The sequence below is a fragment of the Bos javanicus genome, chromosome 6 (genome assembly GCF_032452875.1).
Source record: "Bos javanicus breed banteng chromosome 6, ARS-OSU_banteng_1.0, whole genome shotgun sequence".
In the NCBI taxonomy this organism is placed as follows: domain Eukaryota; kingdom Metazoa; phylum Chordata; class Mammalia; order Artiodactyla; family Bovidae; genus Bos; species Bos javanicus.
Window position 1 is genome coordinate 116,498,006 of NC_083873.1, and position 22,221 is coordinate 116,520,226.

The following is a 22,221-nucleotide window of genomic DNA, read 5'->3' on the forward strand; positions in this document are numbered from 1 at the left end:
GGGCCTGGGTGGGCCCCCCTGCCTTGCTGAGATGCCGTCTGAGGCTCAGCTGTAGGGGAAGGCCTGCTCTTCCTGGGCGGGTGATGCTCACCTACCGGAGAGGGGGCACTCAGAGCAGGCGCAGGGCTTCCCCCGTGAGCTGGCCGAACGGGAAAAGACCAGGCTGTCCTCTCTCTCCAGGGCCCTGCGCCCACAGCCCCCACCCCCGCTCCCCTCAGGACCTTGCCTAAACCACATGTCTCATTTCTTGCTGGAGAGGGGACATGCAGAGCAGACCCTGTAGTCCTCTGAGCAAGTGGCCGCCCCTGCTGTGGTCTGCCCACCTTGATCCTCCAGCTGACGCAGGGGGGCGCCAAGCAGCCGGCAGAGGTATCCCAGCTTCCGAGCGCCCTGGCCTGCAGGGGGCTGAGGACCCGGTGATGACCTCGCGGCTGCCATTACTCCCACCCCTCTGACCCCCTGGGACCCTGGCCCCAGAGCGGCCCCAGGCCCAGCACGGACACCTCCTCAGGCTTAAATCTCAGGCTTCACGTTGCGATGATGATTGCAGTTTTATTTTTAGAGAGAGGGCACACCTACTGCTTCTTTTATAGCATAAAATCCAATTACTGTTTGACAGTGGAATACACACGCACAAAAAACAGCGCGTGTGGGAGAAGAAAAGTATATAATGGAGGGTATATTATGTATTGAGATTATTTTTATTTTCTAAATGCTGTAATTCAAAACCATTTCCATAAATCTATTTAAGGATTGCAGACACTCTTGTTTCTCGTGTGAGCATGGATGGACTCCTTTTTCTCTGTCTGGGACGTGATGGGGTTCTTGCTCAAGTGCACTGTCCTCCAGGAAACGAGGAGGGCTTCTGGTCTCCTGGGACAGTGGGAAGACAGGACGTGGCTTCCCACCAGCCCCCAGGAGAAGGGTGACCAGCCCTTCCCCTACCCCATCCCACTCCCTGCGATGGGCTCCAGCCTCCCCCGCCCCGCGCGCCCACCCTGCCCAGCACCCCAGGCAGGCCAGCAGACAGGTGGACACCCACACGGGGCGGGGGCACAGGAGAGGAGAAAGACTGTTCGTGTCCTGGAGGCTGGTGGTGGCGGGAGGACCACTGGCAGCATATGGTAGGGTGGGGGCTGGGGTACACTCCCCTTCCCCCATGGGTCTGGGCTCCTCCAAGGCCCCTGCTGCTGCCTCTAGCGGCCACCAGGGGGCACCCCGCCCACCGCCTCCTCTCCCACGGGGGCCTGGCGGCCAGGGTGTGGGGGCTTAGAGCCCTGCCTGCAGGGGCTGTCCCACTGTGGTGGGCACTCCAGGTCGGAACAGGGCCCCCAGCACACACACACCCAGTGGCCAGGCACTCGTTGTCCAGGTCCTGCAGGCGGGTGGAGAAGCCAGAGAGGGTCCTAGCCCGGCAAGGATCACAGGCAGGGCGGGCCACACCCTTAACGGCATCGCAGAGTGGGCAAGAGGGCTCCTAGTCAGGCTGGGCACTTCAGACCACCAGGGCTGGGGGTGGGGGCTGACACCATGGAGGGGGATCTTCCCGGTCATTCCCAGCTGTTCCTGTTCTCTGGACTCTGCAGAAGTTGGGGGTAGGTGTTGTTCAGTCACTCAGTCGTGTCCGACTCTTTGCAACCCCACAGACTGCAGCACGCCAGGCCTCCCTGTCCATCACCAACTCCTGGAGCTTGTTCAAACTCATGTCCATCGCGTCGGTGATGCTATCCAACCATCTCATCCTGTCGTCTTCTTCTCCTCCCACCTTCAGTCTTTCCCAGGATCAGGGTCTTTTCCAATGAGTTGACTCTTCACATCAGGTGGCCGAAGCAGTGGAGCTTCAGCTTCAGCATCAGTCCTTCCAGGGGGGAGGTGAGCAGGACCCAAAGTTCTGCCCTAAGCCACCTCCATAACCCAGAGTCCTGGAGGCTCTTGTCTACTCTTAGGTCCACCTAGAGCCACCTCCTCCAGGCAGCCTTCCCAGGCAGGGCACCCCCCACCCTCCTCAGCCCCCATCCTCACACTCATTTTCAGAGCAGAGTCTCAGACTTGTTGCAGGAGTCAGCGAACCTCTCGGATCCTCTCCTGTCTGTGAGACTGGGGAGAGACAGATTCCATGCTGGCACAAGCTCAAACTTAACCTCAGCGCAAAGGCTTAAAAACATGTGGCCTGGGCTCTGCTGGTGTGTTCGTTTCCAAGAGTTCAGGACAGGTCAGGGGCTGGGTCCTGCACCTGAACTGGGCAAAGATGAGCACCCCCACATTCCAGACCTGGCCTGCCTGGGGGGGTCTGCCAGTCTGGGGGCTGAGCAAGCTGGTTGCGCTGCCTGGGCCTTGCGGGGTGGGCAGGATGCCGCTGGAGAGTGGGGTACCAGAGCTACAGACACAGAACAGCCCAGTTCGAAGCGGCCAGGGTCCCGGTGAGGGTGGAGTACAGATGGCGAATGAGGGGTCACTCCAGGTACCAAACACTGGGCTTCGAGCAGGGGAGGACACAGTCAGATCTGTGGTCTGGACACCCTCGGGGGAGGATGAGTTGGCGCGGCAGACCCCAGGGCCCCCACTGCTCCATCGCAGGCAGTAATGCAGCATAGCTGCGGTCGCCGCTCTGACCTGGCTGTCTCCCCACCTCGTCACTCAGGACTGCCTTGAGCCCTACGGGCTGTGAGCTGAGCACCCTCTGATCGAGGCGGCTCAGGGCATGCTTGCCCGAGCCTGCCCTGCTGCCCTCTGGGTCTAGAAGCCGCTGGATGCCTAGGGGCCTGGGATAGGGGCTTGGGCCCTCGGGGCATCCAGTTGGAGACTATGAGGCCTTATGATGGTGTGTAGCAGCCAGGGCCAAGTGAAGGCTACCTGAGCATGTCCTGGAAAGCCCAGAAGGCTTCCTGGAAGAGGCGGGGACACAGGCCAGGAAGGCCTAGCCCAGAGAACACAGACAGTAAGACTGGGATAGGGCTTCTGGGGTGAGCCCTGAAGCCCCTGCTGTCTGGGGGAGACTTGCCGTCTGCTCCAGGCTCACACTCCTCGGGGCTCTGGGAAGAAAGGGCCTTGGAGATAGCTGGCAGGGGCTGAGGGGCGGCAGCAGGGCTGAGCTGGGCACTGGTCCTGCCCCCCCAGCCTGTGCCCAGGACCTGGGAGTGGAGCAGGCTGGTGGCCCTGAGCCGCCCGCAGCCACACCCACCCCTGCAGTGGGCACCTCAGTCTGCACCATCTCCCTCCTTCGTTGGTTTTTCTCCCTGAGAAAAAGTTTAAAAGAAAATCTTATTGTTTTGCTTTTGGACATTTTTGGATACTTAAGACAATCATCTATAGATTGTCCAGGGGTCATTGAGTATAGTCAGAAAACTCTGTAAAGAGAGAAAAAAAATATACCCCACAAATTGTTCACAAGTATAATGAACTTTTTTTTCTTATTTTACATTTAAGACTGACATGGACATTATGTTGACGAGGCAGACATTTGTTGCATCCTCACGCATCTTGATTTTGCTGTCTCCTTGTGTTCTGGGGACAATGCTCTCCCGAGTGTTAAACTCTTTCGAAGGCCGTCCGTGCCCTTACCCGGGCGGCTTGTGCGCCCTTTGACGGAACTCGATGCTGGCTGTGACTGCCCAGGCCCTGCCGCCACCTCCCTACGTCAAGTGCGCAGACTGAGAGGCACTTGGGGGCTTCCCTGGTGGCTCAGTGGCAAAGAACTGCCCGCCAGCGCGGGAGGCATTGGCTCAGTCCCTGGCCCAGGAAGAGCCCATGTGCCACAGAGTGACTAAGCCCATGCGCTGCGACTGCTGAGCCTGCGCTCTGCGAGAAGGGAGACCACTGCCACGAGAAGCCCGCCCACCGCACCTGCAGAGCAGCCCCCACTCGCCACAACTGGAGGAAAGCCCATGCGGCAGTGAAGACTGGGCACAGCCAAAGAGAAATACAAAGATCTTTAGAGAAAGAAGCGCTTGCTGCTTTGGGTCTGATGCTAGTATCTCTGCCATTCCTGCCCCTGCCCTGCGCCTGGCACACTGCCTCCCAGGGCTTCCCATGCAGCCTTCACTGCACCCCACAACACCCTGAGGCCGCTACCGCCAACTCCGGTTTATCGCTGGGGAGACCGAGGCTCAGAGAGGTTCTGAGGCCAAGGTCTTGTGGTCAGACAAGAATCCGGGGTGGCTTTGGTGGAGGGGCCAGTGACAGAAGCCTCCGGGGCTCGCCCCTGGTCCTGGCACACAGTGGGCGGCTTGCAGGCTGACCGCCGTGCTGGGCTGGGCATGGCCCTCTAGCCCCTGAGAGATGACCCCAGAGCTCATCTCTGTCCCTGCGCCTCAGTCCCTGTCGGAACCTGCCACCACTCGGGGTCCGCACTGGGCTGGGGGAGGGCTCCAGCCCTGACCGCTCACTCCCAGCCTCCTCCCTGGAGCACTGGGCCTGGGAACACTGAGGGCAGCAGGACTCCAACCCGGTGACTGAGGGGGTGAGAGAGAAGGCAGGACAGGGCCTGGTTACCCTGGCGGTGTGAGCGGGGTTCTGGAGGGGGAAGGGCTGCACACACGCTCTCCCCCTGGGGGGGGTGGTGCTTCCTGCCGCTCTTCTGAGAGCCTCAGGCATGTCCCCAGTGTGTGTGCTGGCTGAGGGCTGGGTGACATGCGCCCTTAGGTACTGGGTCCAGGGCAAGGGAGCTGGGGCCTGGTCAGCATGGGAGAAGTTAGGAAACGGTCTTCCCGAGGGGTCCTTCCCTCGCAGGATCCTGGGGGTGGCGAGTTCGCCAGCCTTTCATAAGCTTCCCCCCAGGACTCCTTCTATGGTCCTCCGGTGCCCAGAGAGCGGTGTGCAGTTCTCATTTCAGAGCCAGGGAAGCTGAGGCAGGGGTGGGGTGGCGGATGAAACCTGCCCAACAGACCCCTAAGGCCTCCTGGACTCAGGCCCCGCAACTTCTCCCTGAGCTGGGAGCCCTGGGGTGAACTGGGCTTCTCCTAAGAGCAGCGGGGGAAAGAGTTTGGAGTAAGGGGCAGGAAAGGGAATGTGGGCTGGGGGGTTGGCGCTGGGGGCCTGGGAGAGGGGAGGGGAGTTGGGGTGGGTGGGAATGGTCCAGGGCCCGTCTTGGACGCTAAGTGAAGGAAAGGGCTGGGGGCCTGGACTCCCAGAGGGAGGTGGCCTCTGAAGCCCGCTTCCTCCCTTCTAGTGTGGCCTCAGCGGGGTCGCACTCTGACAGGATAGGTCTCTTCACAGAAGGGGCAGGGAGAGCTGGGCAGGCATGGGAGATGCGGTAGGCCAGGAGGCTGCTGGCCCAGCCTGGGCTCAGGGAAGGCTGCCTGTAGGAGGTGACTGGGCCCTGCTTGAGACCTGCTCTAGGGAACCGTCCCAGGGTAGCACCCTGCCATCCTTGGATCTGGGCCAGCCAGCACCGACCCAGGGCAGCCCTCAGTGCCTGTAGTGCCCCTTCCATGGTGGGGTGAAGGGGGCACGCATTGAGGCTCTGCGTGTAGACACCTGACGGGTCCTGGGCAAGGCCACCCCATCCATCCTCCCCCTCGCCCCAGCACCCTCAGCTGGCAGCCTCAGACTATCCCCGGGGAGCTCTGGACTCACAGCTGCAGGTCGGGCCGGGTGGGACCACTTCCCCTGCTGGCTCTCTCTATCCCCCCATCCACCGCTCAACCTACATGGCGCTGCAGGGCTGCCCCCCCCCACCCCCGCAATGGGACCCCGACACCTCCACCCACACCGGCCGGCCCACGTCCCCATCGGCCGCTCACTGTGCGGGGCGCCCAGACAGTGCGGACCCCGTGGGCACGGGGAAGTGGTCCGTCCTGGGTGTGGCTGAGGGTGGAGGTCCCCCAAAGGCCTAGATGTAGTCAGTGGCGCAAGGTGGGACCCCGCGCACTCCTGCAGCCACTCCTCCGCCCCTGTGCTGTCGCTGCGGCACAGAGCGCACCCCAGGCCCCCCGGCAGGAAGGGAGGTGGGGGTCCAGCAGGTGCACTCACACCAGCACAGGTGCGGCTTTAGGACTGCAGTCAGCAGCGCATCCCTTACATAACCAGGGCTGGCCTGACCTTGCAAACACTAAGTGGTAAGCCAGGGGTCCTGCCTCCAACACGGAGAGCCCACGATGCACCCCGGCCCTCCTTTACCCTGCACAGCCCTGGCTGCCCCCCAAACTAAGTGGAGGGCCCAGCACTCGGCGCTTGCTAGGGATCCGCCCTGAACCTGGGGTGCTTGTGGAGCAGGGGCAGGAAGGGCCAGAGTTAACATCCAGGTAGTGTTTTGTGTTTTTGTTTTCTCATTGCCTGCAGCTTGCAGGATCTCCATTCTCAGCTCAGGGACTGCACCCGGGCCCTAGGCAGTGAAAGTCAGGAGTCCTAACCTCTGGAATGCCAGGGAATTCCCTGGAAGTGTTGCTTTAATGTCCACACAGGGCTGTCTAATGCCAGTTTCCAAGTTCCTCACTGGGTTCTGCCACCCGGGGTGCGGGAGCGGGGGCGGTGGGAAGAGGGAGGTGGGCACACATTCCTAACCCCCTTTCTCAAATCAAGTTGTGCTGGGCCTGGAGGTGGTTTGGTCTCCATGCTCCTGTGTCACCAGCCCTGGGTCACATGTCTGGCAGCACTAATCATTCTGTTGGGAATGCTGGGAGACCCTGGCAAGTCCTCAGGATTCCCAGCCTTTTTGCCTGTAAATTGGGGATGTGGAAACCCACGGAAATGCATATATACAGTCAATAGGTCCTGGGACTGCACGTGCTGGATTTTTAGTGTTTGTTCTGTTTTGTTGGCAGCAGCACTGGGGAACCCAGTCATTTCTACCCCACGCTCTCCAGCCCAAGGGCCCCTCTGCAGGAGCTCCCAAGCCAACAATCTCAATAACCTCTGAGAGGGAAAAATCAAGTGGGACTGAGGCCCATCTGGGACTGCCCCCCACCCCCAGGCTGCCAGTCCTGCTTCTGTGGGCCAGCTTAGGGTCAGGGGTCACTAGGGCCACCCGCCAGCCAGCTGGGAGCTCGATGAGAGCTCCCCTCCCAGGCAAAGCAATTTTCTTCCCTAGAAAGCGCTTCCGTGGCCAGAGGGGACAAGTGCTAGCCTCTTGGAATGTCCCCACCCTTTGGGCCAGACGTGATCACGCAGTCCTCTACTCATGGGAGCCCGTCTGGACTGTGGCGGCAGAGCGTTGCCCCCCTTCTTTTCTCAGATTCTTCCTTCTGCCCTAGGGTCCTCTGGGCGGCTCTGAGGGACCCCTCCTGCTGTGGGCCTCAGTTTCTCCACTGAGATCCTCAGGAAGCCCTGACCGTTAGGCTCAGACCGTCTACGCCCCTCCTCCAAGCCCGAGCCTTTCCCGGGGTCACGCTGTGTCTGGCGGGGAGGGTTGTCGTTTTTTTGCAGCCTCACGGGAGACCCCCGAGGACACCGCGAGGACCCGAACTTCCGCGAAGCCAGTGCGGCAGCAGGCTCAGGGCGACAGGTTCTTGCGCAGAGGACGCGGATCAGCGGACCGGCGGACCGGCTGGGTGTCCGGATCGCTCTCCGAGCCCCATCGGGCACTCGTGCGGGGGCCGGGCGGAGGGCGGCCCCGCCGCGCTCCGCTTCCTCTCGGCAACGCGTCCGGCCGCGGCGCCCTCATTGGCCGCGCGCCCCGCGGCCGACCATTGGCTCCGCCGGCCCTACTTTACATGGCCCTCTCTGGGCCAATAGGCGCGAGGCGCCTACTTAACATGCACGCCGGCCTCCAATCAGCGGGCGCGGGGGCCGGGCCCCCACGTGCTGTTGCTAAGCTTGGGCTTCTAAATTGTTACTACCGCGGCGGGCCTATCGGAGCGGAGCTTCGCAGCTGTCAACATTCTCGGCCCCGCCTGAGGCGTGCGGCCGGCTCCCATTGGCCCCGGCTGGACCCAGGGCCCGCCCCCGCCGCCCGAGCACCGGCTCCCATTTGCTGCGCCGGCCGCCGCTCGCCCTTATGTGTCAATTTGAGGGCCGCGAGGCGGAGGGGTGGCAGCCGAGCGCTCGGGGAGTCCGCGGGCGTCTGGGGAAGTGGGGCCGCCGGGCGCGCGGGGCGGGCGGCGAGCGGAGCCGGCCGGGCAGCGGCCGCCGCCGTCCCGAAGCGCTCACGCCGGGGGCGGGCAGGCGGGAGGATGGAGCTGAACTCCCTGCTGATCCTGCTGGAGGCGGCCGAGTACCTGGAGCGCAGGGACCGAGGTAGAGCCCTGCGCCCCTTTGTGCGACCGGACCGCGGGCGGGCGGGCGGGGCCGAGGCCGGGGGCCCGCTGACCGCGCAGTCTGTCCGCAGAGGCCGAGCACGGCTACGCGTCGGTGCTGCCCTTCGACGGCGACTTCGCCAGGAAGAAAACAAAGGCGGCCGGCCTGGTGCGCAAGGCCCCGAACAACAGGTACCGCCCCCCGCTCGCTCGCGCGGCGTCCCCCTCCTCTGCCCGGGCCGCGGAGCTTTACGCCCCCCGCCCGCCCCGGAGCGCGCTCCCCACCCCGGGCCCGACCCTAGCCCGCGCGGCCCGGCGGCCCGCCTGGAGGAGGAGGCGCCCGGGCCGCCGCAGCCCCGCCCGGCCGGCCGCGCCCGCCCCGTCGCCATCTTCCCCGCGGGCCGCGCCTCCTCGGCCTCTCGCGTAAACAGTGCCACGCGTACAGCGCCCGTCGCCCGGGGTCTCCTCCCGGGGCGGCTCTCCGCCCCAGGCTTGTTCTGAACTTTACCGCGCTGGAAGAAACTTGTCAGGGGCGCTGGCCGGTGCCCCCTGGGTCTGGGGAAACTAAGGTTCGGTGCGGAAGCAGCGTGGGGCCGCTGGTCCTGACCTCTGCCCGCTGCGGGCCGGTGGGCTGCATCTCCGCTAAGAGCCGAGCCCGGGTGCTGGGCCGAGTGCCCCCAGGTCCCCGGGATCTGCAGGCTGGAGGCCCTGCCCCGGGCCCCCGGACCCTCACACGGTGCCCATCGCTCCCACCCAGCCTCCTGACCCAAGTGAATCTCCAGCGATTAGTGCCGGGGTCCCTGTCTTTTGGGTCAGAGGCCCTTTTCCTAAGGGGCCGGGAGAGGCTGCAGGCTGGTGTGCTGCAGCCTGGCCTGGGACCCAGGCTGAGGAAGCCCGAAAGCCCGGGTGCACGTGTCTGGGTGGGAGAAAGAATCCTCAGCTAGGGCCCCCTGGGGGATTCCACTCTCTGGCTGCCCTGGGGACCATAGCACACCTGGCGGTGCCCAGCGGCCCGTGTTGGTTCTGGCCCATGTCGCCAGGCTGGGAGCTGCCCTTCCAGGGGGCTTGGGGGCCTCTTGGCAGAGGGTGCGGCTCATTCCTGTGGCCTGCTCGTTCTTGGGAAACAGAAAGGCTGGCACAGGGACCCATCTCCTGTGACGTCCTGGCGCCCTGGGCCTGGCAAGAAAGCGGTGAAGTCTCCATCTGTTCTAGCTGCACATGCCTCTGAGTCCCAGCCCCGGGTCCCCCACTGGGGACCATTTGGGGCAGGGTGTGTGCGGGTGGGGGGACAACAGGACCTTGGGCCTCCTCGGTGAGCCAGCTGGGCCCCTGCTGTTGGTTCCTACTGTCCCAAGCACCCTGCCACCCATGGAAAACTTTGGGCGGTGACTTTTTAGTCCTATGGTTCGGATACTCAAAGCCAGTAACCAAGAGCATAGCTAGGGCTCTGTTGCACGTGCTAGTTAATGGCCACCCAGCCCCACGAAGGAGATGTTATTTTTATCTCTGGAGCTGAGGAAAGGGAGGCACAGGAGATTGAACCATTTGCTAGGGCCGCCCGTCCGTCTCTAGGGCTCCTGTTCTGAGGTGGGCCCTCTGCCCCCAGCGCTCTGCTGGGGTGGAGACCTTGAGGGCACTCAGGAGGGACCCAGAGGGTCTTCCGAGCCAGGGTGCACCTCCCTGCTGCTCCTCTTGGGGGAGCCCAGTGCTTTAGTCACCCCAGAGCTCCCAGGGCACCCCACGTGGCTGTCCTGGCCCAGCAGGGCATCAGGCAGTCCAGACCAGGGGCCAGGGTGGTTCAGGGCACAGGATGTAAAGGCCTGACTTGGTGGGGCAGGTGCACACATGCAAGGTCTGTGTCCCCCTTATGAGGGGGAAGGGGTGGGCACAGAGGGGACCAGGATGAGGCCTGGGAGGTGGGGCAGAAGGGCAGTGCATGCTGGGGAAGACAGTGACCCCCACCATTGCTGGGGCTACTGGAAGGGGCACTGGTTCAGCAGGTGGGGACAGGAGCTGGCCCCTGGTCAGGGATCCGGTCCTATAGGGAAGTGGGCACAAGAGTGCCTCCTTTGAGGGGTTAAAGGGAGGAGCCAGTGGTGATAGCGGGGACCCACCTAGCAGGGCCCTGGGCAGGCAGCCCCTCCCTCCCCAGGCCGCTGTGATCCTGGGACCCAAGTGACAATCTCCCCACAGGGCTCTGCAAGCGTCGGGGACGAGGGGAGAGCTTCAGGAGGGCTCTGGCCCCTCTGTGTGCCCAGGCTGCCCGAGCAGCGCTGCCTCTGTCTGTGAGGGTCAGGCCACCAGGCCCCTCGCCAAAGGACACTGGCCGCCCCTCACGCCCCTTACAAGTGAGCAGACCCACAGATCTGCAGCACCGGGCTGCCATCCAGGCCAGCAAGGAGCCTGATGGCTGTGCCCCCGCCCCGCCAGCCCTGGCAGAGGTTCGGAGGCTCCCTGCCCAGCCCATGTGACCAGCGAAGCCCTCGAGGCCCTGGAACGTGGAGGTTCTGAGGCTCCACAGGGCGCCCGGGAGCCAGCTGCCCAGGTGGGAGGAGAGGAGGCCTTGGACCCGCGGGGCTGTGCTGGGACCCCGAGCCATGGCAGGTGTCAGAGGCAGGCTGGATGGGCGAGCCCATGGGGTCGGGATGGGAGACACCTGACCCCGGGTTCCCGGAACAGGAGGGTGAGGGTGGGCGGGTGGAGGTGGCAGGGCTCCAGGAGGGAGCGGGGCGCGGGCCCGGGGCCCATCTGGTTGCGCTCTGAGGTGGCCTGGGTCCTCTGCCCACTCGTGAGGCCGCCCGGGGAGCCTCAGGGCCCCAGCTGGCTTGCCGCCTTCTTGCCTGCACGAAGAGGGTGACCTGAACCCAGGAGCTTGGTTGCACTGCCTCCGTCCTGCAGGGCGTTCCCACGGGCCTGCTCTCTCTGGTGCTCGGACTCTCTGCTTCCGTCCAAAGGCGGCAGAGGGGGCTGCCGGCCCCAGAGAGGCTGGTCCTCCCAGGCCTCAGCCCCGCAGGAAAGCAGAGGGCTGGCCTCGGTCTCCCGCCGGCCCAGAAGCACTCGTGTCTCAAAGGCTGCCTTCTAGGCTGATGCCCCCTGGCCTGGGACCACTCTGCTCGCAGGGCGTCCCCATGGGAATGGCGAGCTGTGAGCCTCTGGCTGTGTGAGCCGGATGGGGTGGGGCAGTACCCTGGCTGGTGATGCTGGGCCGGGGTGCTTGGGTCCCCAGGCTTGGCCTCTGTGCCTACCGGCCAGCACTTGGCCTTCTGTGCCAGCCCAGGTGGCTCCCAGTGCCCTGCTGGCCTCGGGGAGTGGGCAGCTGAAGATGCAGGTGGCTCGGTGCCCAGCCGCCTTGGGAACAGAGGGTGGTCAGTCCCAGGGCTGGCTGCTGCTGCTCCACGGGCCTGGCCCACAGCTCTGGAAGGGGCCCAGGCCCTCCTGCTGGCTAGGCACCGTGGACATGGCAGCACCCCTCTGTCTCTTGGTCACTGGGGGTGAGTTTCCCTAGCTTCCAATCATCCGCTGCTCGTCTGCCCCAACCCTCAGCTTCCTGAGGCCCAGACTCCCTTCGTGCTGTCTGCAAGGTCTCCGGACCCCCGGGCGGGACCCGCGCCCCCTGCCCTGGTGGTGGGCAGTGCAGTGAGCTCTCCGGACCCCCGGGCGGGGCCCACGCCCCCTGCCCTGGTGGTGGGCAGTGAACTGAGCTCTGTCTTTGTTTCTCCAAACAGGTCCTCACACAATGAGCTAGAAAAGCACAGGTAAGTGGTCTTTTCCCTCACCCACCGTGTGAACCTCCTGGCTCCTCCCACCTGCCCTTCTGCCGAGGAGGTGTTGCAGCCACCCCTCACCCCCTCTCCCTGCCTTTTGCCTCCTGGCCTGGCTCAGCACGCTGCTGGGCAGGCCCTTGTCCGGGGAGTGCAGGCGGCTGGGCTCTGCTCCCCGGTTCTGCTAAGCCAGCTGGCGGGGCTGGGGCTCCAGGTCCTTCCTGCCCTTGGGAGCTCAGCCTGGGGGATCCAGAAGCAGGGGGTCTGTGTGGAGGGTCAGGGACTTGGGGCGGGGCCGTGTGTGCTGTGTGTCAGTGAGGGCCGGCTCCCTGGAAGAGGAGCCCATCTGTTTTGGGGTGTCCGAACCCTTCTGGGAACAGTTCGTCCGATGCTGGCCACCTACGGGGAAGGTTTGGCCCTCTCGGTCTGGGGGCCCCGGGCGCCTTGGGGCCTGACTTCCGAGGAGTTCCAAGTGGTCCTGTCCACAGGCAGTGGGGTGGGCAGCCAGGGCCTGGCCACGTGGGCCTGGTGGGAAGCTCTGCCCCGGGCAGGATCCGGGGCAGGCCTGCTTCATGCCTGCCTGCCGACCACAGAGCTGGGCCCGCTCTGGTCCTCCTCTGAGGAGCGTGGGGCCTGAGGTGAGAAGGGCAGCACAGTGGCCTGGAGAGGCTTCCCCCCACAGCCCCGATGAACCCCAGGGCCCTATGCCCTCCGCTGGCCCTCCACCCCCTGGCTGGCCCAGGCCTGTGGTCCGGCTGCGGGCCTCCCTTTGCAGCGGGGAGCAGGCCTGGCCAGGCTCGGCCTCTGGGACAGGTGTCATTGTGACCGACCCCAGCAGGACTGACAGGGAGCCGTGGGTATGTCCAGGAGCCCCGAGGCCGGGACCGGGGTGACTCCCCGGAGACGTGAGTGGTAGCTTTCTTCTGACCTCTGCTCCTATCTTCGGATGGGCCGGTTCTTCCCTGATCTCTAGGCCTGGAGTGGGGTGGGGCCCGGGGGTCTGCACACGAGGTGGCCGGTCGCAGCTTGCTCTGGAGCTCGGCTGGCTCTCTCTCTGTCCCCACCCCCACGCCTACGCCCACGGCAGCGCCAGCTTCCGCCCCCTGGGATCGGGGCCTCTGCTGGGCGGGTGCTGAGTGGGGACAGCACGCCGTGTTCTCTGGAGGAGCTGCGCTTCCTGGACCGCTCCTGTGCTTTTGGGGGGTTCCTGAGAGAACCTGCCTGGCCCTGGGTGGCTCCCTGGCCAGAGGAGATGGCCAGGCTTGACTGGGGCTGGGAGCCTGGGCCGGCAGGGGCGGGGGTGTGCCCTGGGGAAGGCTTCCCGGGGTGGTACCTGGAGAATGGCCCTCCAGTGCAGACAGAGGGGGATGATGATGGAGGAGGGTGTGCAATGAGGACATGGCAGACAGAGGAGGAGGAGGAGGGGGATGAGGGCTGGCCTTTGACCCCTACAGCTGCCCCTTGACCCTGGCCTTGGCATCAGCCTCCGTCTCCCAGAGCCAGTCCTGAGGCTGGGCCTCCGGGGCCCTTTTGAGACAGGGATGGGGTGGTGGGTGGCCTGGGGTCTCTGTGTGTCCCCCTGCCCAGCCCAGCGCAGGGGCCTCTGTTCCTGGCCGGCCCGAAGGCAGGCTTGGTCAGCTCTGAGGAGCCCAGGGTCCTGGAGCTGGGGACCGTGTTGGGGACCTCAGCTGTGGCTCGGCCTGTGGCTGCCTGGGGCTGGTGCCGGATGCGCCTGGCTGCTGGCCACAGGAAGGGCCGCCTGTTGTCCCCGGGAAGGCAGGAAGCATCTGGGGGTCACTTTCCCTGGACACTGGCTTCCCTGGAGGTGTGCCACCTTGGGCCAGTGGGCTTCCGCTTCCCAGGCCTCTGAGCCGGTGGACCCCCTAGCCCACCCTGCCCTGTGCCTCCTCTGTCCCCTCCGCAGAGACCGCAGGTCTGGCCAGTCTTCCAGGGCCAGAGCTCGGCTTCTGACCCCGTGACTGGGCCGCAGTGGCCGTGTTCCTTGGCGCCCGTGGCTCAGCTCCAGGCTTTCGCTTTTGTAGGGCAGAGGGGGCCCTTGGTATCCCATGGTGGGGCAGTCCCCCCTCCCAAAGGCCAGCCTGGGGCCCTGGGTGGAGCCCTGCTCACCTCTGTCTCCCCATCGTGGACGTGGTTATTCGGCTCCTACGTGTCGGTCCCTGCACAGGAGGTCTGCTGGCAGCTGCCCCGTCTGCCTGGTGCAGCCCCACTAGGCCTTGGCCTCTCCCAGCAGTCAGTACAGGGGGAGTGGGCTGCTTGCCCCCCGTCTCAGCCCCCGAGGGTCTGTGGGTCACTGTCCGTGTCGCCTCTGCCCTGGAGCCAGGTCTGGGGCACTTCAGAGTGCGGCCGCCCTGTTCTTCGGGCCCGGGCCGCCTGGTGAGGAGCGGGGCTTTTGAAGACAAGTTGGTAGGGCCCGTGTCAGGGGCTGAGCTGTGGGCAGGAGCTGCCATTAGCATTAAGCAGTTGTGTGGGTCTGTCCCCCAGTCCACACAGGGTTCCTGCAGGAAGCGGCGGGTGTTCAGGGCTCCCAGGAATGCCGGGTGCCGCGGGGCACTGGCGGAGGGCCTGGCACTATAGCAGCTCCTGAGGCGGGCCGAGCCGAGCCCAGTGTCGCCCGGCTCCTTCGCACACCCCTCCGGCTCTGAGAGGTGGGAGGAGGCCCATTCCCCATGGGGATGGACCCTGGGGCCTGCCCAGGGCCCCACTGCTGGCCCTGCAGCCCATCTGGATGCTCCCCGTCCCAAGGCTGGCTGGACAGCTCATCCTGAGAGCATGGCGTGGCTGTAGCCAGCGGCTTCTCCTTGTCTCTTGAGAAGCTTCTTTCTGACTTCTAAAGAACTCTGTTCACGGACGTCGTGGGCAAGCATGGACCCCCAGCCCCCACGCCCCCCTTCCAGGGGCAGCATCCTGGGCAGCTGGGTGCTGAGCCTGCCACCCTCTCCCACGTGGCCCTCAGGGACGGGAGTGGAACCTTGCCACCCGCTACTTCCTAACTTGCCTTTTCTCCCGACGCCTGCGCACGGTCTGTCTGTCCTGTGTGCCCACCGGGTGCTTCCTGATGGCTCTCCAGGAAGCGCAGACGGTACTGCCGTAGGGTTGGGTCGGGTCTTGTGGGTATGGAGGTGGAGATGGATTCATGGGGCCAAGATGCTGGACCTAGAAATGCCCGTTGAGGGTTGAGCCGCCTCGGTGGCCCTTCAGAACTGCCACCCCACCAAGGAGGCTGTGAGTGCCCTCTGGGCAGCCCAACAGCGAGTCACACCTTTTCAGTTTCAGCCCAAATCAGCATCTCCTGGGCGAGTTCTCCTTTCTGGGTCGTGGTGAGATGGTGTCGGTTTTGTGTTAGATTAGCCGTTCACGTTCTGCAACTTGCCTGTTTGTGTTCTTTGCCTGTTTTCACAGAAAGGTACTCTTCTTTTTATTTTTGACGTTCGCGAACTGAAAATGTCACGAATACTAACCATTTGTCTTTTATGTGTATTGCAGATATCTTCCCGCTGTTATTTGTCTCTTACCTGTGTTTTTTCTTCCTTGTACAAATGTGTCTTTCCTTGATTGTAAAAGTAACATGTGGGTTTTTAGCATAGAGAACCTGGAAAATAGAAAAGAACGCACAAAGCCAAAGAAATAAATGTTGCCAACCACGTCACGTGGAGACGCGTGCTTCCTGCCCTTCATTGTGTCCTGTGGAGTCTCTCGTGTGCGTTTACTGCTTTATTTTTTGACTGGTCCTTGGGTCACTTGTCACACAGGCTGCTCTGTCTGCTGACACATCCACTCTGGTCATGGCATGGAAATGTGGAGTACCCTCAGATGACGCGGTTGTCTCTGGGTGGCGGAACATGGGGGTTCCTTTTCATTCACTTTTTTTCCTTTTGATTTGCATCTTCTGGTTTTCCACAAAAGATCACATACTGCGTGTGTGCTCAGATGGTGGGTTGTAAGCACGGCCATTTGCCTGAGTGCACAGGGAGCCCCACTCGTGAGCTGGCTGCAGGTGGCAGGCCAGGGGGCCCCAGGGGTCTCTGATTGCAAGCCGTGCTTATGCACGAAGCTGTTCACTGGGGCCTGAGGCCATCGGGCTGTGAGCCCGCTGCGGGCCCCTCTCTCAGCCATGGCGCCCACGGCCCTGATCCGAGCGGCCTGGGGACTGAGCTCAGCCTCAGTCTCGTATTCTGGATGTTCTGTCTAAGGTCAAGCTCAAGTTCACCTGGAGAACTCTAGGCCGTGCTGCCTGGGGCTGGGGTGCCCGCTGGCAAGGCACTGGGCTGCAGGACGGTGCTGTGTGGACGTGGGTGACTGGCCCTGGCAGCTGGGTCAGCCCTCCCCCCATCAGATGGGGCTGTTATCACGGCGGGGGCGGGGGGCTCCTGCACCCTCTGTCTCTGCACTTTAGGGGCCCCCTCTGTCCAAGGGACGTGGCCATCATGGCCCGCTTTCCTTCCAGAGACTGAGGGAGGCTGGCTTTGGAACAAGGGCATTGAAAGGTGGAGCTGCCAGGGTTGGCACCCGAGGAGGAGGGCGTGCACGCTGGCTCTGGTGATGGCAGGGCAGTGGGGTGGCAGAGCCTGGCCGGGGTTGGGGGTACCTGCCCTCCTCCCTGTCCTGAGAGTGTCGGCTGAGCGGGCAGCTTGGTTTGGGAACCACTTGGGTGGCCTGCACGGGCTCCAGTGGACACATGGACATAGCAGAGGCTCCTGGCCATCAGCGTGCTTTGACGGTGAGCCTGGCCACCTGACCCTGACGAGGGGAGCCGGGGAAGAAGGGCGCTTCTTCCCCGTCACGGCTCCTTGCCCAAGGCCCTGACCTGAGCGGATGCTGTTGGGTCTCAGGGTTTCGTGAGGAGACTGCATTCGCCCGCGTGGACACAGGGACAGGGTCTAGAGTGAGGCGGTTTCCAAAGGGGTCCCGGAAGCAGGTGGGGGGCTTGTCCGTGGCCTTCCCTGACGCGGATGGACTCACGTTGCCATGGTGATGAGAGTGCCCAGGGAGCATCCTGTGCTTGGCAAGGCGGAGCTTCTCTCTTGGGGTGGAGAGCTCTTCGGGGGCGTCCTGGACCACTGCGCTCCGGGAAGCCTGACCGGCGTCCTTGCTTCTCCTTCAGGTTGTCCCCATGAGGCTTCTGGACCCCACCATGGAGGGAGGGGACAGCGGGGGAGCCGGGGCTCTCGGAGTCTTGCGGCAGCACTTGGGGCCCCGAGGGCCGTGCTGGCCACTCGGGCCCAGCCTCAGGGCCTGTTCCTCCACTGGGGCTTCTGGCAGGCCATGGGTGCCAGGGGGCTGGGGGGGATTGCCAGCCGGGCTGGGAGGCGCCCGGGAGCGGCCCTGGGCAGGCAGGTCTGTGTGGGAGTCTGCTGGCCCCCTGCCCCCCTTGCCCCCTGAGCCCTCAGTCTGCTCCGCTGACCTGCCCCATGGGCCGAGCTGCCTCTGCCTGACTGTCACGTCTTTGGGTCTTTCAGACGAGCCAAGCTCCGGCTCTACCTGGAGCAGCTCAAGCAGCTAGTGCCCCTGGGCCCGGACAGCACACGCCACACCACACTGAGCCTCCTGAAGCGTGCCAAGATGCACATCAAGGTGAGCAGGGTTCCCCCTCGCGGCCCCGCCACCCTGGGGAGGGACCCCGGGGCCTGAGGAAGGGCTGTGGGCCGCCCAGCAGGGGCTCCATGGGGGCTCGCGGTCTCTGGTGGGTGAGGGGCTCAGGCGCGGCGGGTGCAGGTTGGGTTCTGTGGGGCATGGGTCGGGGGGTGGGCTGTAGATTGCCCCCCAAGGCCCTGGCGTGGGGACAGGCTCTGAGCAGGCATAGGGGTTGGTCTCTAGGAGCTGGCAGTGGGGTGTGGGCTGAGTGAGACGTTGCCAGGGGCTGGCCTTCAAGGCCTTAAGACTGAGGGGTGGGTTTGGGGACCCACCAGTGTGGGTTCAGTCCTCCCGCAGGGCCCCCCGATGGCGTGGGTGTGGGCTCCCCCGTGCAGGGTCTTGAGGGGACTCAGCTGGTGCCCTGGGGCCCTCACTGAGGCTGTGGCTCCGTGCCCTGGGAGGTGTGCAGAGGGCAGGCAGGCAGGTGGCTGCCAGATTGTGCAGGCAGGGTGTCGTCTGAGTTGGAGTGCCAGGCCAGGGCTGGGTGGCGCTGTCCCAGGCTCTAGGCCCACTCGTGACTTGGTTTGGTCAAGCTGGCTGGTGGCCATGGGCCTTCTGGAGGTGGTCAGCAGACGCAGGGCACAGGGCTGGGGGTTGGGGGCAGGGGGCGGTGAGGAGGCGTGCATCAAGCCTTTGGGTCCCACCCAGTCTGGGTGCCCTGGGGTGTCCTGGTGTGTGTGGGGGGGCGTCCCCACCCCCGGAAACTGGAGGCTGTCAGGAGAGGCAGAACACAGCACTGGGGGGCAGGGGTGGGGAGCGGAGAGGAGGGGTTCGTCAGGCCTTTGGGTCCGCCCAGGCTGGGTGCCCTGGGGCATCCCGGTGTGTGTGGGGGCGCCACCCCTCCCCAGAAACCGGAGGCCATCAGCAGACGCAGAGCACAGGGCTGGGAGGTTGGGGGCACCCAGCATAGACGCTGGGGTTGAGGGGGCGACAACGAGGGGTGCGTCAGGCCTTTGGGTCTGCCCAGGCTGGGTGCCCTGGGGCGCACCCCCAACCCTCAGGCTCACAGCTCGGCACCCCCCTACCCCAGAAACTGGAGGAGCAGGACCGGCGGGCGCTGAGCATCAAGGAGCAGCTGCAGCGGGAGCACCGCTTCCTGAAGCGGCGCTTGGAGCAGCTGTCGGCGCAGAGCCTGGAGCGCGTGCGCACCGACAGCACGGGCTCCGCCGTCTCCACCGACGACTCGGAGCAAGGTGGGCCTTGGGGTGGGGGGCTGGCCTGTTGGCAGCCGCGGGGTGGGGGCGGCGCTTGCTCGAGGTGTGGCCCCCGGGACGGGATGAGGAAGCTAGGCCGGGTTCCCCAGAGGGCCAGGGACAGTGGGGGGCCCTTCGGGGGCCCGGCGCTAACCCGCCCCTTCCGTTCTCCGCAGAAGTGGACGTCGAGGGCATGGAGTTTGGCCCCGGCGAGCTGGACAGTGTGGGCAGCGGCAGTGACGTGGACGACCACTACAGCCTGCGGGGCGGCGGCTGCAGCCACGGCAGCTTCGGGCCCCCCTGCAGGCGGCCCGGCCGCCCTGGCCTCTCGTAGGCGCTGCCCTCCCCGCTCCTCGGCCCGCCCGCCCGCCCGGCCGAGCGCGTCGACCCTCCGGTCCTTGAAGCCTCTCCACGGGCCCACTGCTGTGCCATTCTGGAAGCTCCGCCGCCGCCCGGGCTGCCCGCCTGCCGGTCAGGGCCCGCCGCGCCGCCCGCTCCTCCCACCCGGGCAGGGACCCCTTCGGGAGGCGGGGCCCAGCTCCCACATCCGGGAGCCCAGCATAGCCGCCCACAGCGTGTTCTCAGATACCCAATCATTCCAGAAGTATTAAATGTCATTGCTGCAAACCTCGGCGGGCGCCGTGTGAGGGGCTTAATGACCACCACAGGGAGCTCAGACCCCAACCCCGGATCCCAGCAGAAAGGAGTGGACCGAGGAAGGAAGCGTGGCTCTCTGTCCATACGTCCATCTGTCTGTTGGTCCACGTAGGCTCCTGAGGCGTGGACGGAGGGATCCGTGAAGGGCGGGACTCGGGTGAGCACCCTGGGACCGTGGGTGGGCGGCAGCCTTTGCACCTGCAGGCATCAGGAGCCAGGGCTGGGCTTCTGGGGGGGGCTGCCAGGCTACCCTACCCTGATTCGGGTGGCTTCTGCTCTGTTCTTAGGTCCCTCAGATGTGCACACGCACGCACCTAGGCACACACGCCTGCTCGCACACACATGCATACATGCAGACAGACGTGGTCACTGGACCCAGAGGGCACACGTCCCGGGGCCTTCAGGGGTCAGTTGGGCAAATGCCAGCCCCTGGCCTGTGCCTGGTCCCCCCTCCCACCCCCAGCCCACCTGCCCAGACTGCACAGGGCAGGCACTCCTCCCAGTGGGGGCTGGGAGTTGAAACCACTGGGTCCTCAGAGGCTCTCTCACCTCACTTTAAACACCACCCAGCAAAACGTTGCTGCATTTCCCAGCAGCCCAGCACAGGGCTCCAGGGAGACAAGCTTTTCTCCCCAAACGAAGGAGAAACACTTTTAAAGAGAAAGCACTCTGCTGACTTGGCCGCTGTCGCTGTGTGCCGCCTATTTCCTGTACGAGATTTTTTCTACTCTATTTTCCTAGCCGTATCGCGTCCTTGTTTGCTGAGGGGTGGGAGCGACCCAGCGTCTCAGGGACTCGTCCGTCTGTCACCGTCGTCCAAGTGTGCCTTGTGCCCGTGTCTGGCCCCACCCCGACCGCCACCACCAGCATCTCCCGCGTGGCTCACGGGACGCCCCCAGGTGCCCTCCTGGCCCTCTCCCTGCAGCCAAGCCCCCTAGGAGCGAGACTGCCTGGCCAGGTTGGCCCGGGGGCTGTGCGGCGGCAGGGTTCCGCTCTGTCCCCCGGCAGGAGGGGCTGTGACCTGTGGTCCTCCCGACCCCCCTTCCCCGCTGTGCAGTCTGACCTCCTAGGGTCTGTGGGGGGGGAGGGGGTGCCGATAACCCGAAAAATAGGTTCCTTCCTGTACCCAGCTTGAAGCCTCCCTTCTCCCCACCCTGAGCAAGGACTCCGGATGTCAGACACTGGCAGCTTCTGAAGACAAACGTCCACCCTGGGTGGACAGGCCTGGGCGTTAGGAGGCTTCTCCTGGCCTTCTGTCCCCAAGGCGTTGTCCCCGGGGACCACACAGCAATATTTGGGTGGGGGGCTGTGGGCCGACCCACAGTAGCGTCTGCCTCTCTTGTGCATTGCCAATTTCCAGATTGCGGCGGGGAGGGGGTGGGGAACTTGAGTCTACCCCAGGAGGGTGGCCTGCTGAGGCACAAAGGGGGTCCCAGGAGACAACTCTGGCGCAGAACCTGCCCTCCAGGGGCCTGGGAGGGCAGTGGGGAGCAGGTTGAGGCGGGGACTGTGTGGGCGGCTGGGGACGCAGCTGGGTGTTGTGGCGGTCGCAAGGTGAACTGTACTGTTGGTACCTCCTTCCAGTTCCTCTGGGGCCCAGCGTGGCCAGAGGGGCTTCTCCTGTCTGCCTGAGCTCATCCACTGAGCGTTCCTTGCAAGGACCCCACACGCTCGGAGCAGGGCAGGATCACCCACAGTTAAGAGCCTTCCTTAGGACATGCGACTGCAGGCCCCTGGGGAGCTGTGTTCTGAATTCTAGAGCATCAATTCTCCAGCCACCCCCATCCTCACCCCCAACCCCCAGGAGACGTTCTGCTCTGGCCGGCAGAGTCCTCCCCAGGTGACCACTGTGGCCTCAGCTGACCTTCCTGGCCGGGAGACGCTCAGCCTGTGACTTTGCAGGCCATGGTTCCCCTGTGGACTAGGGGGTGGGCAGGTTGGCCTCACTGGCCAGCCAGGTATGCTGGGGCCCCAAATGTGACACCTTGCCACTGGCAGATGCCAGCGAGGGTCTGTGCTGGAGCTGCTCACGTGCCCTCCCCTCCCCCGGCCACCTGCACTGGTGGCCAAGGGGACCAGAGGGTCGTTAAGAGCAAACCAGAGTGTTGTGGGGTCTGTAGAAAGCAACTGGGACCAGAACAGGGCCCCTGGCGGGGGGTGCCTGCACCCTTCCTCCGTGTGCTCTCATGCCCATGTGGCTCTTGGTGGCCGTGATCCTGGAAGCCCGGGCTCAGGTTTGGGTCAGCAGCCCCCGCGCCTCAGCGCAGGCCCCGCTGGCTGGGGAGGCGTAGGAAGGCCCCCCCTGCCCCCCCCGCCCCCGGCCGTCCATGCGTCCCTGGCCCTCCCCATGCAGGGCAGGTCTCGAAGCGTGGCGCCCAAGCTCGCTTCCCTGGCGATGGGGCTGTGTGCCCAGCCGTGGTCCTGAAGGCCCCTGCCTCCTGTGGGGCTCCAGGCAACCCCATGTGCCGGGTGAGGCAGGCTTCCCCCACTTTCCCACCCCCATCTCTCCGGGGCCAGCTCACCCGGGCCCTCCCCACTGCATGCATGCAGGACTCTGACCCCACACCTCCCCAGCCATGTCTTGGACACAGGGCAGGTTCCGCGCCAGAGTCGGAGGTTGGGGCAGGGGGAGGGGGGTGCTGCCCAGGGGGCCTGGTGCTGGCCGGGTGGGCATGTAACAAGATCCTTGCTAGAGAGAGAGGGCCGCCCCACCCCAGCCTGTTCACCGGGAGGGACTGTGCTGTACCGTTCTGTCTTTGTAACATAAATACAGATTTTTATACCTCA

The 22,221-nt window shown here is 64.7% G+C and overlaps 1 protein-coding gene across 1 annotated transcript; it reads left to right on the forward strand.

Annotated features, from left to right (window-relative positions):
- Positions 1-7,955: 7,955 nt before the first annotated feature.
- Positions 7,956-22,221, forward strand: MXD4 (MAX dimerization protein 4). Its single transcript, XM_061421131.1, has 6 exons — positions 7,956-8,172; positions 8,264-8,363; positions 11,897-11,926; positions 17,410-17,524; positions 18,615-18,777; positions 18,954-22,221. The coding sequence occupies exons 1-6, from the start codon at positions 8,109-8,111 to the stop codon at positions 19,109-19,111; spliced, it is 630 nt and encodes a 209-aa protein (XP_061277115.1). The 5' UTR covers positions 7,956-8,108; the 3' UTR covers positions 19,112-22,221.

Excerpts from the sequence above, each read along its gene's own strand:
- MXD4 (XM_061421131.1), top strand. The coding sequence starts at position 8,109 with ATGGAGCTGAACTCCCTGCTGATCCTGCTGGAGGCGGCCGAGTACCTG. Across the intron at positions 8,173-8,263 it reads CCTGGAGCGCAGGGACCGAG|AGGCCGAGCACGGCTACGCG; the intron begins GTAGAGCCCTGC and ends GTCTGTCCGCAG. Across the intron at positions 18,778-18,953 it reads CACCGACGACTCGGAGCAAG|AAGTGGACGTCGAGGGCATG; the intron begins GTGGGCCTTGGG and ends CGTTCTCCGCAG.